Genomic DNA, 17,761 nt, shown 5'->3' with positions numbered 1-17,761 from the left:
TAATTTCACTACTTTTGGTTATCTAGTTTGGATCCTAATGCAAATTCAAATTTCCTTACTCTTCTGCAGATTCAAATTCAAGTCTATCATGGTCCAGCCGCTATGAAACCTGTTTGCACCCCCTGGTCAACGGCCATTAATGGATCGGATCAGGGCCAAGGTCAGGTTAGACTTTAATCCATCATATAAATGGTAGTCATGTTCGAGTTATGGTAATACTCAGGTCAACTACAATAAAACCCAAAACCCCATTTTTTTAATCTTAAAAATTCCCATATTTGTATTATTCAATCAACGTGATTTAGGTTTAAAGTTGAAGCATTTGGATTAGGGGTGTTAATGGGTCAGACCTCCGTCAAAAGTGGGTGTGCCCAGACTCAGATCCAATTAGAAGGTGCTAGTACTGGGTCTGACCGGATCCTTCATAAAAAAAACCATACCTGAGTTCGATAAGGATTGTGCAATTCAGATCTGATCCATACCCGGTAAAATAATATTCTTTATGCTTGACATTAGAAAATTGTAGATCTTAATCCTAGCTTCAGTAGAAACCCAAGTCCGTATGCTATATGGATTTCACAGGTCTGACCCGGTTAGTTAATCAGACCCCTTCCTTTTTTACACCCTAATGGATTTGGTAGGGGTCAGGACTAGGTCATACCCAACACTAAACACCCCTAATTACGCAAGTTTTAAAAGGCCAAACACCAAACTTTCTGATAGGGCTTCAGGCGGATCACATGTACTTAGATATCTGGTCCAAATCCTACACATTGTTTTCTAGTTTGGGTCCTTACAACAAGATCATTCAGATCTGATTTGAATTTTCTGAATCATATTTCTTTCACATTTAGATTATTTTAGGTTGGAACTAATTGAGATCCAAATCAAAATCTAATTGCGTTTCATTTTTTACATGTAGAGGGCTTAGATTTTATTGTTTCTTGCCTGATTCAGTATAGCCACATATATTTTGGATCCGGATTCAACCCTAACATATCGGTTTTAGTTCCAAATTCGGATTTAGATCTTGTTGTACATTTCAGATTCAGATTCGGATCTAGTTATATCTTGACTGTATCCAATCCATTTACAACCCTATTTGCTGGCAGCACTTTATAAAGGAGGGAGCACCGAAGGGCCAAACCTCCCACACGCACGTGACCTCCGTCGCCCACTCACGTGACTTGCCTCTAGCGAGGTCACCCTTTTTTTGGCAATTTTCGGCAACCTGGTACTCTCTCTCTCTCTCTCTTTCTCTCTCTCTTGTTTGCTCTAACAAGAATATGATTTTTCTTGTTCTTTTTTCTCTTAATTTTTAGGGTTTTATATTGAATCTCACTACGAGGGTTAACACACAGTAGATTTTTTTTTGGGATCAAGTTGAGCTAAAATTTGATGCTCTACCTTCTAATTTTAGGTCATTTTCATGAGATTTTGATCTATCCTTTGTAATATTTTCGTATTTAATATTGTTGTTGATGTGGTTTTCTTTATTAATTTACTTTATTTATTAAAATAAGAGAAGTTTATGAGATATTATTGTTTTTTAATTATATACCTCTTGCTTTCATGCCTTTGTGTGTAAATTTTCTTCCTTTCTGCTGTGTATGGTCGTGGTATTTCTTTCTGTCCTAGTTTGTGTGTGCTTCACTCATTTGCATCATTTTCTTATTGGAGCTGCTTTTGTTGCTATGATGACATTTTTACATCTTATTTGCATGTTGTCTTGTGTAATCCTTCTTTATTTTTTGGTAGTATATGATTATGGTGTCTGTAGCAATGAATGTAGTAAAAATTAGGGTTGTCAACGGTCGAGTTTGGTTCGGATCCAGTGAAACCAGATTTGGATCAGATTTTTGGGTATGGTATCAGGTTCAGATCTGGGTCTACAATAAGAGAAACCATACCCAGACCCGATTAAACTACATGAATCAGACTCGGATCATACCCGATTAAATAATAATTTTTATCATTTTTACATTGAAAATTTGCGGGTCTCAATCGAAACTCCGGTCGGACCTTAATCTGGTATAAAATTTCACAAACTATACCCGGGTCCGAGTAAAAAAAATATATAAACCCTTCCTCTCGCCTCTCGCAGGCCGCCGCCCTCGCCCACTCGCCGCCGCCGTCGTCGCCTTCCGCTTCCAGGTACGCCTTCTCACTCCCTTCCTCCGTCCTCTCTGTCTCTTTTTCTCTCTTCCCTTCCACTGCATCTTCTTCTCTCCCCATTCCTTCTTCTCTCCCCCTTCCTTCTTCTTCTTTTCTGTCTCTCTTTCTCTCTCCCTTCCTCTTCCTCTTCTCTCTCCCTTCCTCCGCTTCTTCTTCTGCTTATAGATCAAGTGTCACTGAGGCTTTTATCACCTTCTCTTTTGTGAGATTTCTTCTTTTATTCAATTTTGTATGTATAGTTGTTCCTGACAGGGGTTCTATTAAGCATACTGCTCTGCTTATTCCTAAATTATTGTTTAAGCACGCTCTGTTATGTGGAAAATTAATTGCTATTCTCTATTTCTTATATCTCTATATCAATGATAGTAATCAAATGCATAATTTTCTATAAGTCAGCTCCTATATGTACCTAATATTATATCATGAACCACATGTTAATGTGTTTCTTTCTCTCTGATGCATATGCAAATTTATTCTTCTTTTTATGTGAATATGCAGATGGATTCACCAATCTCAACTTGAGTTTTCCTAACGCAATACAAATGCAATATATATATATATATATAATTCTTTGATTCTAATATATTTTAGGTTCTTTGATTATTTCATTTCTGTACATTTTATTCTTTCGTTCTTTCATATATATACATTTATGGTAGACATTTTTTTTAATCTTTTGCTTATTGTTGATTGATTTTATTTTCCATACATGTTTGTTATTTCATTTGTATATTTTTTATTTTTTAATTAAGATACTGACTAGTCCGCCTAGTCTCTGACTAATCCTTTTAGGGGTCCACCGACTAGGCACCGCGTAGCGCTTTTGACTACATACCGAGTTAGCAGTTCTGCATCAATTTTCTAGAGCTGCTTTTGTTATTCTTGATTTAACATCTTCGTTTGTAACTTTGTATATCTTCTCCTTTTTCTATTGTGTTTCTTGCAACCTTAGTTGGGCTGTTTTTGGATTTTAAGGGGTTGGTTTCAGTTCAGATGTGGGTGTTACTGAGTCTAACGTAATGGGATATGCCATATTTAGATTCGGATATGGAAAAACATAAGCAGACTCCGAAGCTGATTCTTGAAATCTGAACCAAATCCTGCTTAAAGAGGTTATTTTCGGTCGCAGTCGTGTTTATCATAAATAACTTTCCATTTACTTAGAGCAAACTTCTACGCAGTCAGGTGGTTAGGTTGTACATTTAAGGCATATATGCTGGAACATCTCAGGGTCAACTTGTGTGGATAACTTTTTTGATGTATTAACAAGAACCCAATGGGATCATCTTGGCAACCTGAATCCGTCACCGAATCTGATCGGATTCTAAAGTGCAAAACCGAATCCAACCCTGCTATTGGATTAGATTTTTCTTACCAAACCTGAGTAAACGGATTCAGTCTGTCGGATATCTGTCCCAAATCATAATTTACATCCCTAGATGGATCCACTTAAACAACTCACATTTGCATCAATTCCTTAGTGCTGTTGGATCTTTGGGGTTTAGCTAACAGTCTTTTATGGTTTTTGTGTATACGTTTTGTATATCTCACAATATACTTTTGACGGAGAGATAAATGTCATTTTGATCCAGTTGATTGTATGCAGAGTGTGCTGCTGGCAATGGAATACGGATCAGTTGCTGAACCAAGATCATCCACGTTTTCTTTAACTAATGAAGATCATACTCTGGGGAATTCTATCAGATTTGTCCTGAATCAAGAGTAATTGCCTTCAACTTTTACCTAGTTGTTAGCTACACGTCACTTGTTTATTTTGTTGAGATTTGCTGCTGAAATCTGTGGTCTGTGTTTATTTTTTTTAACTTTGCATTTGTTCTGCAACCTCTATATTTTTTTCTATATGCTAAAATCGGTGCCACATGAATCTTCAGGCTACCCATGAATGCTGCTTCACATTTGTTTTGCTTTATATGTCTCTCGACTTTGTGCATATGGATGCCTATCTGATCAAAATTTTAAAATAATAAGTCTTTGGACTGTTTGCTTCATGGAAGTGAAAGCTGTGGAATTGAAGTTTTGTTTTAACCATGTCATGCACATTCATAAAGGAACTTTGAAATAGGCATTGCCAGCCATACCTTAAGAATGACCATCTGTTGTTTTCTGTGAACATGTTTCATATAGTTCTCATTTTCCTGGTCTGTGATTTCAATTTCACACCGAACATGCGATTTATTGATAGAAATTTGGAATTTGAACTGCTATCCATTTGTTGTTTCTATAATTGGAAATATTATAGGAAATTTTGGTCTAAGCCATATTTACTGCTGTGATTCTTTTGATAATATCAACAATGATTTTTATTTAGATAGTCTAAAAACAAGTGAATTTTATTAATTAAATATCAGTATTAAAAACCGAATAAGCTGTTTTTTTTTTAATTCTTAGGAAAGCAGTGTGATATTATTGCAATGGGTTAACTTGGGATTTCTTTTTTCCTATGGCATTTTGCAGTTTTTCTTAAGAACCCCCCTTAGAATGAAATGAATTAAAACAAAATCAGCTGATGTTGGTCACTATAGCCTAAACTCATGTGTCTTGTATTTTGTTAGCCGAAGAACTTCTCAATCATGGTGGATGACAATCTTAGAATCTGCTTGTGTTTAATGCACTGCACGCCATTTGTTTATTGTTATACCATTTTATGTTAATATCTGAAGTTTTTTTTTCTCTGTAAACTGAAACTGATGCATGGTTTTTGTTTTTCATGGTGTTCAGTAAGTTTGCATTTAATCATGAGGATGTTTATGTGCGGTCAGATTATCAAGTATCTCAAGAAGGGCCATTAATATTTTGCTTTGAGGAACAAATATATTTCAATGAAACTATGAAAGAATGTGTGCAAGTAGTAATTCATGATTCTACTATGTATGCAGTTTTCTTTCTCTATCAAGTTGGACTCCCAAACCCTTCTTCTATTTCTTTCATCATGGTTTAGTTTGTTGTTGTCAATCTTATGAACAAACGGCTCGAGTTCAATCATGGCAGGCTGACATAAGGTTTTTTGGTAGCCTGAACTAGTCTAGGCCTCGATCCAATTTTCCCAAGGATACTTTAGATTAGTAGTAGCCATGACTAAGGTTGAGTCATTAAACTGATTTGGTTGTGTAAGACCTGTTGACACTGTACTGAACTAATCTAACCATCAACTTTTCCTACTCTACTCGGGCCACTAAAATGCTGGACTAGTCTTTTTCAATAATGCTTTCTCCTACCAAGTGGATCTAATTTATAGAGTTGACACGATTAGCTGAGTTGAATGGAGAAGTGAATCTTTACTTGATCTTATGCAGAGATCCGCAAGTTACCACTTGATAAGTTGTTAGCCAGATTTTGGAGTAATAGTTCTGATTGCTTGCACTCTATGTCACACGGACTCTTCTAACAGGGCACTGCACCCACGTCGCACCTGCACCCATGTGGGTGCGACACTTGGACACAAGTTCCTTTGTGTTAGGTGAAGTCATCCACACTGAGGTCCACTTCTATCCAAAAGTAGATTCAGTTAACCCTAATCAATCTATATTATTTATATAAATACATAAATGCACATAAATACACGTAATGTTAACTTAAAACTGTTAAAAATTATATATATCCTCCCCACACCCCCGCACCCAAGTTTTTTTAAAGTGCCGCATCCGCACCCATGTGACATAGCTTGCACTCTGCTGCACTTGAATACATGGTAGCTTGCTGTTGTTGATACTTCACTTGGTTTGTATATGTGAGCTAATCCAAACATAAAATTAGTCTTAGTCACACAGGCTGCCAGCTAATTCTCTGGTTCTTCAAGAGGTCCTTAGGGTGGTGAGCCTTTATTGACATTCCCTTCTTGTCTGTATTTCTATTTGAGCTATCTCACCTTTTCTAGTGCCTTGGCTGAAGTGCCTTCAGATAGTATGTAATATGTACCCTTCTGTTTATTTGCTTTATGTTTCTAGTGCCTTCAGATAGTATGTAATATGTAACCTTGTGTTTATTTGATTTATGTTTCTAAATTTTTGTAATTTAGTCAAAGCAATCTATTTTATATGTGACCAGCGATCCTTGAAACTGAAGTGCATGTATTGTACTGTTTGTTAGATCTCTTTCTATAATTGTAAGTTTCTCTCCTTTTTGCTCTTTTTGCTTTTTGCAGTCCAAGGGTGGAATTTTGTGGTTACAGCATTCCTCATCCATCAGAAAACCGTGTGAATATAAGGGTTCAAACAACTGGTAGGCTTTATATTTTTAATCTCATTGGTCCAGGCTGAATCACTTATGTGAGGGCGTAATCGATTGGGAAGGACTTACACCAGCCATCTGTTCCAAACAGATCGGAGAGTCCTCTCTCTCTCTCTCTATATATATATATATATATATATATGGGTAATACATCCATGCTAAATGGGCATGGTGCTAAATGAAACATGCTATTGGATTTTTGAGTTTTTTTTCAAAATTCTGACCGTACAGATGTGATCTATATGATTGTTTTTATAGGAATCAGTTCTTGGAGCATTTGATTTCGATGCATGGATAGGTTTTCATAAAGTTTCAAAAATCAATGGCCTACAATTTTCATAAATTTCTGAGGCTCCAAATACCATTTTTTCCATCCAAAATGCATGATCCAAGTGTCAATTTCTAGTAAATCAATCATGTTGAACACATCTGTATGGTCAGAATTTCGAAAAAACACCAGAAATCCAATAAAATGATTTATTTAGCACCGTGCCATATTTAGCACGGATATATATATATATATATATATATATATATATATATATATATATATATATATATATATATATAGTGTGTGTGTGTGTGTGTGTGTGTGTGTGTGTGCACATTTGGGTACGTTTGGTTATCACATGAGATTCACTTCCTCATGCACTTTAGAAAGTGATTCTCATTTGCCTTTATAAATGAGAGTCGTTTTAGAAAGTGAATCTCATTTGTGTGAGAACTTGAATCTCATGATACCTCATGAGATTTAGAAAATGAATCTCATTTGCACAGTACCCCACAAGCAACCAAACTTACTTTTGAAAACACTAGCTATCTAAATCAATAATACATGTGGTCTTATTAAAACTAGAAATTCATGGAGAATAATTCTAACTGTTATGATTAATAAACATAAAAAAAACAGACAAAATTGAAAGTAAATATTACATAGTCATTTAACAATATATATATATATATATATATATATAACCAAAATCACTAAGAAAAAGTTATGAATGTGGTGTTTGTGTCCAATGTGTTTAATTTTGTCTGTGACATGTTTTGGCTTGTCTAGGGTTAGTTTGACATCATGTTGTTAAAATGTATACTCAAAAACATTATTGTAAGTATAAATATATATACTTATATACATAGAGATACGTATACATATATTATATGTATACGTATCTCTATATATAAGTATATATATTTATATATTTTCCCCTTTTTCTCTTACCCAAAAAGGATATTCCTGTCATTTCACATTTTGCGCATATTCCATTTGGAATACGCTGTATTTCTTTTTTATTTTTTTGTAATTCTTTCTTTAATTTTTATTTTTATTTTTATTTTATAAAAGGTGCATTGGGGGTCCCCCCAATAGAGTCGTTGGGGGGCCCCCAACGACTCCTTTGGGGAGCACCCCTTTGCTCTTGTATAAATAGGGGTGTTCCCCCTTGTTGTAAAACAAGCTTGAGAGTCTCAAGCATTTGCTGTTTTATGAAATACATGCCTTAGTGCATGTTTGCTACATTTATCCTTTTTTGCGTATTTTGTTCAAGTGCCTTCGTGCAAAGTATTTGTGCTTGTATGCGTATTGTCTCTTTGTAGACATTTTCACATGGTATCAGAGCTCGGTTGGTGATTGAGGATCGTGAGATTCTCCTTTTTTCGAGTGCCTCGAAAACCGTGCCTTCAGATCTTTAGAGGTTGAAATGGTGGATCTTGCTTCTCAAATATTTTAGAAGGATCTTGTGCAAGCTAGACGTTGAAACATTGTGTTGGTACGCCATTTTTCTCCTTTTCTTTACTCCTTAATGGGTGAGAAAGAGTCTCACTTTGCTCTTGGCTTCAAGTTAAATGGGTCCAACTATCATATTTGGGCCGGGAACATGGAGACTCACATAAAAGGAAAAGGATTATGGGGTTATGTGCAAGGCACAATTCCGGAACCGGAACTCAAAATAACCGTGATAGACGGAAGTGAAATCAAGATTCTTGAGGGAGAGGAAAGGATCAAAGCTCTTGAAGAATACTCCAAGAAGCACGACGAATGGGAAATGAAGAACTTCAAGATTCTTTCTTGGTTCTTCGCATCCGTTGAAACAAAGATTAATGCCAACATTGTCAAGTTCAAAAGAGCATCGGAAGCTTGGCATTATCTCGAGAAAATGTATACATCAAGAGATCTATCCCATAAGTATTACCTTCAAAAGAAGGCCCTCTCCCTTACTCAAGGTGAAATGTCTATTATCAAATATTTTGCCGACCTTTCCTCCATTTGGGATGAGTTTTCCATGCTTGAACCAAAATGGAGTGGAGAGACAATTGAACTCCGCCACAAGCAACTTAAAGAAGATCGGTTCTTCAATTTTTTGAATGGGTTAAGACCGAAATTTGAGCAAATAAGGTCATCACTTCTATCATCGTTTACTCCTCCCTCTCTTGAAGATGTTCTCACCAAATTAAGTGGTGAGGAGACTCGTATGAGTTTATGTAAACAAGGATCAAATGTTCTTGCAGTTCCTTGTAATTATGAAGAAAACAATGAGGTCAATGCCGTATCAAGACCCGGAAATAATGTAAAGACCTATCGTCCTCCTCATTTCAAATCACAAAATCAAGGAGGTGATGGTGGACAAAGAGGAAAGAGAGACTATAGCAAGATTATTTGTCATTTTTGTAAAGAACCGGGGCATATCAAGCCCATATGTCCCAAATGGAAGAAGTTTCTCGCCATGGCTACCACCGGTGTACCACAAAAGGAAGAGGCATCATCAAGTGGGTCACTGTCTTTAAATCAAATAATGGAAGCCCTTCAACCTCTCTCCTCAAGGGAGCTACCTCCGGTGCCGCCATGTCTACTTCTTCCTTTCCAGGTAAAGTCTCTTGGCTTTTGGACTCAGGTGCATCTTTTCATATGTCCCAAAACATGTTTTCGCTTTCCGATTATTCAAAAAATGTTTCTCCATCCTTTGTTTCCACTGCGGATGAAACCTCTCTTGAAATTAAAGGAATAGGTAATTTTGAAACTCAAGATTTTTTCATTCCAAAAATTAGATTTATACATAAACTAAACTTAAACCTTCTCTCTGTTTCTCAACTCTCGGACCATGGTTGCGATATTAAATTTTCGTGTGATAAATGTTTAATACAGGATCGCCGGTCTGGAAAATTGATTGGGGAAGACTTTAGAAAAGGAGACTTATACTATATGGAATCTCTTCAGGTTCCAAAATCTTTTTGTAATGTTGCTCGAAACAAAGATATAAATATATGGCACAAAAGACTTGGTCATCCTAATATCACCAAGTTATCTTATTTACATTTTGCGAAGGACCTATGTAAAAGTTTATTTTCTTGTAATGATTGTATTCTAGAAAAAAATGCAAAGTTTACCTTTTGAGCAAAGAACTATGTTCTCATCTAAAACCTTCGAAATTGTTCATTCCGATGTTTGGGGACCCGCACATGTTGTTTCAAAAGGAGGCTTTTCTTATTATGTCATTTTTGTGGATGATTTCTCCAGATATTCATGGATCTATTTTCTTAAGTTCAAACATGAAGTTTTTACGTGTTTTAAAACCTTTCATTCAATGATCAAGAATCAATTCAACAGTAATATAAAGATTTTTAGAAGTCATTCTGGAGGAGAATATCTCTCCAACCAATTTAAAGTATATCTTGAGGATCACAGAATTATTCACCAAAGGTCTTGTCCTAAAACCCCTCAACAGAATGGGTTGGCTGAAAGAAAACATAGACACATCATTGAGATCACTAGGACCCTTCTTATTTCCCAAAACATTCCTAAAATTTTTTGGGCTGAAGCAGCTCTTGCTTATGTTTATCTGATAAATCGCTTACCATCTAGGATATTAGGGAAAATATCCTCTTTTAAGATTTTATATAAGCTTGAACCTGATTATAATAGGTTACGAGTTTTTGGGTGTAAGTGTTTTATACTTACAGATAAAAATGACAAGCTCTCTCCCAAAGCTATCCCCTGCGCCTTTCTTGGATATTCTGAAACTCAAAAAGGGTTTCGTTGTTATGATCTTCGAGATGATAAGTTATATGTCTCTAGAAATGTAACTTTTTTAGAAAATGAAAGTGGATTTGAAAAAAATGTTTCTCAACAAGAAAATTTTGATTACTCCTTTTTTGACTTATTGTCTAGTAATGATGATATATCTAGTGATGACAAACCATGATGAGGAAATTGATGGTGATGTTGAAGAACATAACCCACTCAATGAACAAGAAAACAGAATTTCAAGTGATCCAACAACCTACTTAAGTAGAAATCAAGACACCTTTAGAAGTGCTATTGATCAATATAGTGAGCTTGTTCCTGCTCTCGATCACCGAAGATCTGAGAGGAATAGGAGACCTCCAACTCGTTTTGTCTCTTTTGATTCATTTTCACCCCGATATAGGGCTTGTCTTAGTGTCATTCACTATTATTTTGAACCAAGAAATTTTAAAGAAGCTAAAAAATGTATGATTTTCAAACTCTACCCATAGGAACGAAAACTATAGGTTGTCGATGGGTTTTTAAGGTTAAGACTAAGAGCGACGGATCTTTGGAAAGGTATAAAGCTCGCTTAGTCGCAAAAGGTTATGGGCAAGAATATGGAATTGATTATGAAGAAACCTTTGCTCCTGTAGCTCGAATGGTTACAGTTAGATGTCTTATTATTATTATATCTATTAAAAATTGGAACATTTTTCAAATGGATGTGAAAAATGTTTTTTTTAATGGTGATCTTAACGAAGAAGTGTACATGGATGCCCCACCAGGCATGAAGATTCCTAAAGACAAAGTTCTTCGCCTTCGCAAGGCCCTCTATGACTTGAAACAGGCCCTCAAAGCTTGGTATGACAGGTTTACAAGTGTAATGATGGAAAATGGTTTTTCCTCATGTTATACTGATACTGCTCTATTTACTATAAAATCTAATGCAGGAATTGTGATTCTATTACTCTATGTTGATGACATGCTAATTACAGGTGATGATGTTCAAAGAGTCAAGGGTATTAAGTCCGTCTTGACTTCAAAATTTGAGATGTCAGACTTGGGTTTTCTGACATATTTTCTTGGAATTGAGGTTGCCTATTCGCAACGTGGTTATTTTCTATCTCAATCTAAACTTGCTTGTGAGATTATTGACAGATCAGGAATTTCTGATGACAAAGTATGCGAAACTCCTGAAGTCGTGAGATAAAAAATGAAGATTGACGACGGAGTTCCTCTAACTGATCCTACTCCTTACAGGCAGTTGGTAGGTTCTTTAATGTACCTTAGCATTACTCGACCTGATTTGTCTCATGCTATACACATCGCCAACGAGTTTCAGCACGCTCCTACAACCGTTCATATGAGTGTTGTCCTTCGCATCATCAGATATCTGAAGGGAACAATGAACAAGGGAGTATTTCTATCCTCCTCCTCTGAATTAAAATTACTTGCTTATACTGACTCAGATTGGGGAGGTGACCCTAGTAACCGTGACTCCACCACTGGCTTTTGTGTTTTCTTAGGTGAGTCCTTGATCTCATGGCGATGTAAAAAGCAACAGAAGGTCTCTCTGTCATCCACCGAAGCCGAATACAGAGCCATGGCATCCACTACCATGGAAATTGTATGGATTCGACGCCTTTTGGAAGATATGGGAGGTGCTTATCAGAGAGCCAACAAAGCTATGCTGTGACAATAAAAGTGCAATCTATATTGCCAAAAATCACACCTTTCACGAGCGAACAAAGCATATAGAGATGGACTGCCATTATATCAGGGAAGAATACTTGAAGAAGGTCATTGATTTACCATACGTGACGTCTGAGTATCAACTTGCGGACTTCTTCACAAAAGCTCTTTGTTCGCCCAGATTTCATTTCCTTCTTGACAAACTTGTGGTTATCGCACCGTAAGTTTGAGGGGGGGTGTTAAAATGTATACTAAAAAACATTATTATAAGTATAAATATATATACTTATATACATAGAGATACATACACATATATTATATGTATACGTATCTCTATATATAAGTATATATATTTATATATTTTTCCCTTTTTCTCTTACCCAAAAAGGGTATTCATGTCATTTCATATTTTGAGCATATTCCATTTGGAATACGCTGTATTTCTTTTTTATTTTTTTGTAATTCTTTCTTTAATTTTTAATTTTTCCTTTTTGTAAAAGGTGCATTGGGGGTCCCCCCAATAGAGTCGTTGGGGGCTCCCCAACGACTCCTTTGGGGAGCCCCCCTTTGCACCCCTTTGCTCTTGTATAAATAGGGGTGTTCCCCCTTGTTGTAAAATAAGCTTGAGAGTTTCAAGCATTTGCTATTTTATGAAATACATGCCTTAGTGCAAAATATTTGTGCTTGTATGCGTATTGTCTCTTTGTAGACATTTTCACAGCCATAATATGCCAAGTTCAATAAACGCCTACGTGAACATTTGAAATAATGGGTATGATATATTGGGTTCATCAAAAGTCCTAAGTTCAAGATTTAATTCACTCTGAAACCTTGGTAAACTTTGATGTATTTACATTAAATGAATGTTCAAACTCACAAGGCACCTTCAATTATTTTTATTATTTCATGATTAACCTTGAATGATTTGTATATTTAGATTATTTTGAAACTATGGAGAATGTTGTAAAAATTAGTTTCAAAATAATTTATGGTTGTTTTGAAGTGAACTTTCCTTGTCTTTTTTGTGAACTTTATATGCTATGCAATTTTAACTTTTGCTTTGGTTAGTTGAAATCAACTATTACCTTTTCCATCTTGATTGAGTTTGGACACTCATGACTGTTGGAATCCATGAGAGGTGACTATTCTTAATGAGTGCAAGGTTGACCATTGAGGGTTGAGATCATCCTATTTTAATGATGAATTAGTTAGAGGGTTGATTGGTGTGTCAAAAAGGCTTCTCTTGTGACCATTTGAAAAGAGAACTATTGCCTTTTAAGGGGTGCATATAAAAGGTGATGTCTTTTGATAGTTATATCCTTACACATTTATAAAAAGGGTCATTCGAGTGCACAAATCTCATCTAATACAAAATCCTCTGCCTATAACTTATTTTATTATATTTTTTAAATATGATTTTTGCATCATGTTTTCAAGTACTCTGTCTCTCAAGTAAAGAGATACAATTATTGGTTGCAAATACTTATTCAAATTCAAGGCTAATCGAGTATTCCGTGGCGTATGCACTTAGTCTTCGAACAATCTTGCAAGCCAATTAGAAGTGCAACAAAGTTGTTGGCTCGTTGTATCCCTAAGGTAGGCGACATAACCCTTTGGATCTAAAAGTGGGTTTTGGGCGTCATCCAAACAATACCTAAGTGAGAGACATGCTACTTTGAAGAAAGTGACCAATGTAATACGCCTTGTACCATTATCTTTGTTGGTGAATTATCTCTCCATAATTCCACCTTTTATCAAGTACACGTGTATCTAGATTATGATCATCTATGAAGGTTATGAAATAATTATTACTTCCACATTATGGTGTACTTTGTGTTTTCATGATCAAAGTTACTGACATTACTAAGCAACAAACCATCATTTCCTAATTTATTAATAAATCCATAATTCACATGTCATAATCTTGTAATGAAATATGCGAAAATACAAAATGAGGGCCTTTAAGGGCTTACAAGATCATAAGCACAAAGTGCACATGCACATACATAAGTCCAACAAGGGGACAATACTAGAGCACAAAGGCACAACACAAGCACTAGGTGCATTCAAGACATTGAAGAATTAAAGGGAAGAACACAAAATATAAAAAATATTGATACTATTGAGCATGAAAGCTTAAGAGAAGCATTAACATAAATGGGGACAAGTAGTCCATTTATATACAAAAAGGCCCAAGGCTTAAAGCCATTGGGCATTCCCATAGGAGTCATTGAGAGTTCTCAGCGGTCATAAATGTGACCGTTGGGAGCCCCAACGGTCGACTCTATGGTCCCAATGGCCATAAAGCCCCTACAATATAAAAAAGGACAGAAAAATAAGAAAAACAAAAATACAAAGTTGTTCCTAGTGGACATCATCTATTACAATAAGAGGAGAAGATGAAAATACCCCTAGAGAGTATTTGCCTATTACAATGGTAAATAAGTATATATATATATATAATGTATTTATACATTATATATATACATACCTCTTAAACCCCTCCCCTCAAACTTATGGTGTGATATACCGAAAGTTTGAAAATACAAAAAAAAATCAATGGGAAGGGTCTGATTCTTCAAGTGTCGTTAATGAAAATCTCAATTTTTATGACATATTAGAGAATTTTGCAAATACAAGTCTTCAAATGTTGTTATTGGTGATCATTCCCAAACTCCTTCATCGGCTATCTCCATCTTCATGATGCATCAAAGATATTCCTTTCTCAATCCATCACATATTTAAGAACCTGTAGAGAGAAAAAAAACAAATGTCCCATCTACACAAAGAAAGTATTCTAACCAAATAGTTATGAAGTTTCAAAACAAATATATATATTTAGAACAAGAATATCAGTCAAGTAAAATTTTTCAAACAAGGTAGCTATAATTTTTAGAAACATTTAGACAATCATTAAGAAAGATAGAGGAGCATACCTCAAAGGAATTTGTTTTTATGAAATCAAATTTAAACAATCATAAACTCAAAACCACCATATTTTTTAAGAAAACATAAGTATTTATCATAAGGAAATTTAATCACTAAAGAACATATAAATTATCAATAAGCGATAAACAATCATGCATTAATAATGTTCCAAATGATTTTTGAAAAAACATTTCAAATGAAATAACAGATCATTTAATAACATGCAAATAAAATATAACAATTCAAAATAGCCCTCAAGAAAAGAGGAGCTAATTAATTCATGCATACAACAATGTGAACAAGATAATCAATATGAAACACATATATATCCAACATTCATTTAAAGCATATTTAATGCACATGAAATGATAATAAAAAAATAACTATTTTTTATCAATTCATGTACATAAAATGCATGAATATAATATAAAGAATCAAGTAGCCTTCAATTACTAACCAAAGTGTCCACCAATATCAAGTGGACAATACAAGTGTTCTCTTAAGGAGCACATTCACAAAACCCACAAAGGGGCACACACAAGTCTCACGATATGAAGAATAAGATTTTTATATCAATAACCGTTTTTCCATATAGGAAACACAAGTAGAAAAAAAATAGAATTTTCATGGAGATTCTTTTAAAAAATCCCACATAACAAAGGAAATGATATTTGCAAATAGAAAGTAATAAGCAACAATTAAAGTAGAAAAAAACATATATAAGAGTAGAAGAAATTTTACCTTTTTAACTGAAATACCTGTCATATATGCTTGGTTTAAGATGCAACTCTTTTTAATATTAAAGGCCATTTCCTACATTAAAAAAAAAGGGTTCAAAGTTGTATTAAGAGAAAACAAGCTTCAAAAGCGAGCTTGCAAGCATTCAAGGTTTTCCAGTGCGCCCAGTGGCTATGCTCTGTCTACCGACTGATTGTTTATGATGGTACTTATCTCTTGAAACCTGAACAGTTCTCAGGTGAATCAGATCAGGTCCAGCTGGCCCCTCTGTATTGCTTGGGCAACTTGCTTTGCCATAGTGGGGATTTTTAGGTGAATTTCCTTGGATTCCCAGGTCCTTTGAGCTTATATCTGTTGGAGCCGATTCCTGATGCATTGATTTCATACATGCTGTCTCATAATGGTTTATTTGTTGGTGATTTACTATTTACTACATATGGTTTCATAATTTGTCCTATTTCAGAATCAATTGTTTATCCACGCATCTTTCTGTAATTATTTGTTTCTTGCTGGATAATTTAATGAGGCTACTTACCATATATTAAAATTTCATGATTTGTCTTGTTTAAGATTTATCCTGAATTCACATTTGATTAGGTTGACGTTCATGTATTATTTGGCGTTTGCTTTTCATTGTTTTGCCAGGTGAGCCTGCTAAGGATGTCTTCAAGGACGCGTTACAGGATTTGATGATAATGTGTGAGCATGTAAGGAACACATTTGACAAGGCAGTTGCTGAGCACAAGATGAAATTGGATACTGATTAACTCTCTCTCTCTTTCTCCCTGATTGGAAAGTCCTTGGCAACGTTTGAAATTTAGAAAATAGTTCAGAGTTTAAATTAGGAAAAAAAATTCTGTTGGTTTTTTCAAGTATTGGAAAAAAAATCTCCATCTCTGTTTCTAAGGTTAAGGAACCTTTTAACGCAAAGCCTGATGCATCTCCCTGAGCCTTAAAAAAAGAAGATTCTTGAGAACCATTGTTCTTATGGAAAAAATTCTGACTTGTTCCAGTTGCATGAACTTTCGAGGATTGCGTTCTTATTTTTCCTTTTTCTTGATTTATTTTGGTCTTCACACTTTGCGGAAGACACTATTCAGACCTAGAAATCACTGAGCAAACCAAAGAACTTGACAACGCAATGTGGTTGCCCAACAGGTTGAGAGACATGATCGGATCTGTCGGCTCATGCATGTTTTATACCTATTAGTTTCTATTTGTTATTACATACATACATACAGGTATCTGTTGCGATACTGAACCATCATGGCTTATGGTGGTACACTCTTGATCGGCACAGATCTAATCTATAAAATCTAAAACTAACATTTGGATCATGTTTTGCATGTTTTATTGACTGGTTTCATGTGCTAAAGTTCAATCCAGCATGATGTTTTGGATCAAATTTAAATAATTCCCATCTTGGTGAATTGTGAGTTTATTGGTTTTTCATCATCTTGAAAACCGAATATTATCATATATTGGTGATGGTTAAACATACTTGGTAATATTGTACACATCTAAACAGTTGAATCCATATCCAACATTTGCTGGCTAGATCTACCTAAACCAGAGTGCGCATTGAGGATGTACTCTCTCTCTCTCTCTCTCTCTCTCTCTCTCTTTCTATATATATATACTGTACAAACCACCTTATAAAAATCAATTTTATAGGCTATTTTTTGGCAAATCTAAATGCACAGATTTTTTTTTTAAGGCCAGCAGGGATTAGGCAGACCCCCACCAGTTATACAATTATACCGTTAGGCTTTGAACCTGCAACGTCCCAACACAAGGTGACGTGCACTAGCTGCTCTTACCAGACAAGGAGAGCCCCGTTGGTTAAATGCACAGATGTTAATGTCATAGTTAGGAACCTAGGAATCGATTCTGGGATTAAAACTTTTTGGTGTAAAACTAAGATAATAATGTGAAAAATCAGGGGCTTGAAAATTTTCAAAATTTCTACATTAGAAA

The 17,761-nt window shown here is 35.2% G+C and overlaps 1 protein-coding gene across 1 annotated transcript; it reads left to right on the top strand.

The window, feature by feature from the left end:
- The first annotated feature begins 2,085 nt into the window (after window positions 1-2,085).
- On the top strand, window positions 2,086-16,687 carry RPC14 (RNApolymerase 14 kDa subunit). The gene is made up of 4 exons (XM_090007623.1): window positions 2,086-2,154; window positions 3,782-3,897; window positions 6,338-6,414; window positions 16,430-16,687. Exons 2-4 carry the CDS (start codon window positions 3,797-3,799, stop codon window positions 16,549-16,551), a joined length of 300 nt encoding a protein of 99 aa, XP_089863749.1. The 5' UTR covers window positions 2,086-2,154; window positions 3,782-3,796; the 3' UTR covers window positions 16,552-16,687.
- The last annotated feature ends 1,074 nt before the right edge of the window (window positions 16,688-17,761 follow it).

The sequence above is a fragment of the Nuphar pumila genome, chromosome 5, assembly GCF_984573655.1.
Source record: "Nuphar pumila chromosome 5, dmNupPumi1.hap1.1, whole genome shotgun sequence".
NCBI lineage: Eukaryota > Viridiplantae > Streptophyta > Magnoliopsida > Nymphaeales > Nymphaeaceae > Nuphar > Nuphar pumila.
This window is presented reverse-complemented; position numbering and strand designations above follow the sequence as displayed.

Bases quoted from the DNA above. Each gene is read 5' to 3' on its own strand.
- RPC14 (XM_090007623.1), top strand. From the start codon at position 3,797: ATGGAATACGGATCAGTTGCTGAACCAAGATCATCCACGTTTTCTTTA. The intron at 3,898-6,337 runs GTAATTGCCTTC...TGCTTTTTGCAG, and splicing joins AGATTTGTCCTGAATCAAGA to TCCAAGGGTGGAATTTTGTG. The intron at 6,415-16,429 runs GTAGGCTTTATA...TTGTTTTGCCAG, and splicing joins TATAAGGGTTCAAACAACTG to GTGAGCCTGCTAAGGATGTC.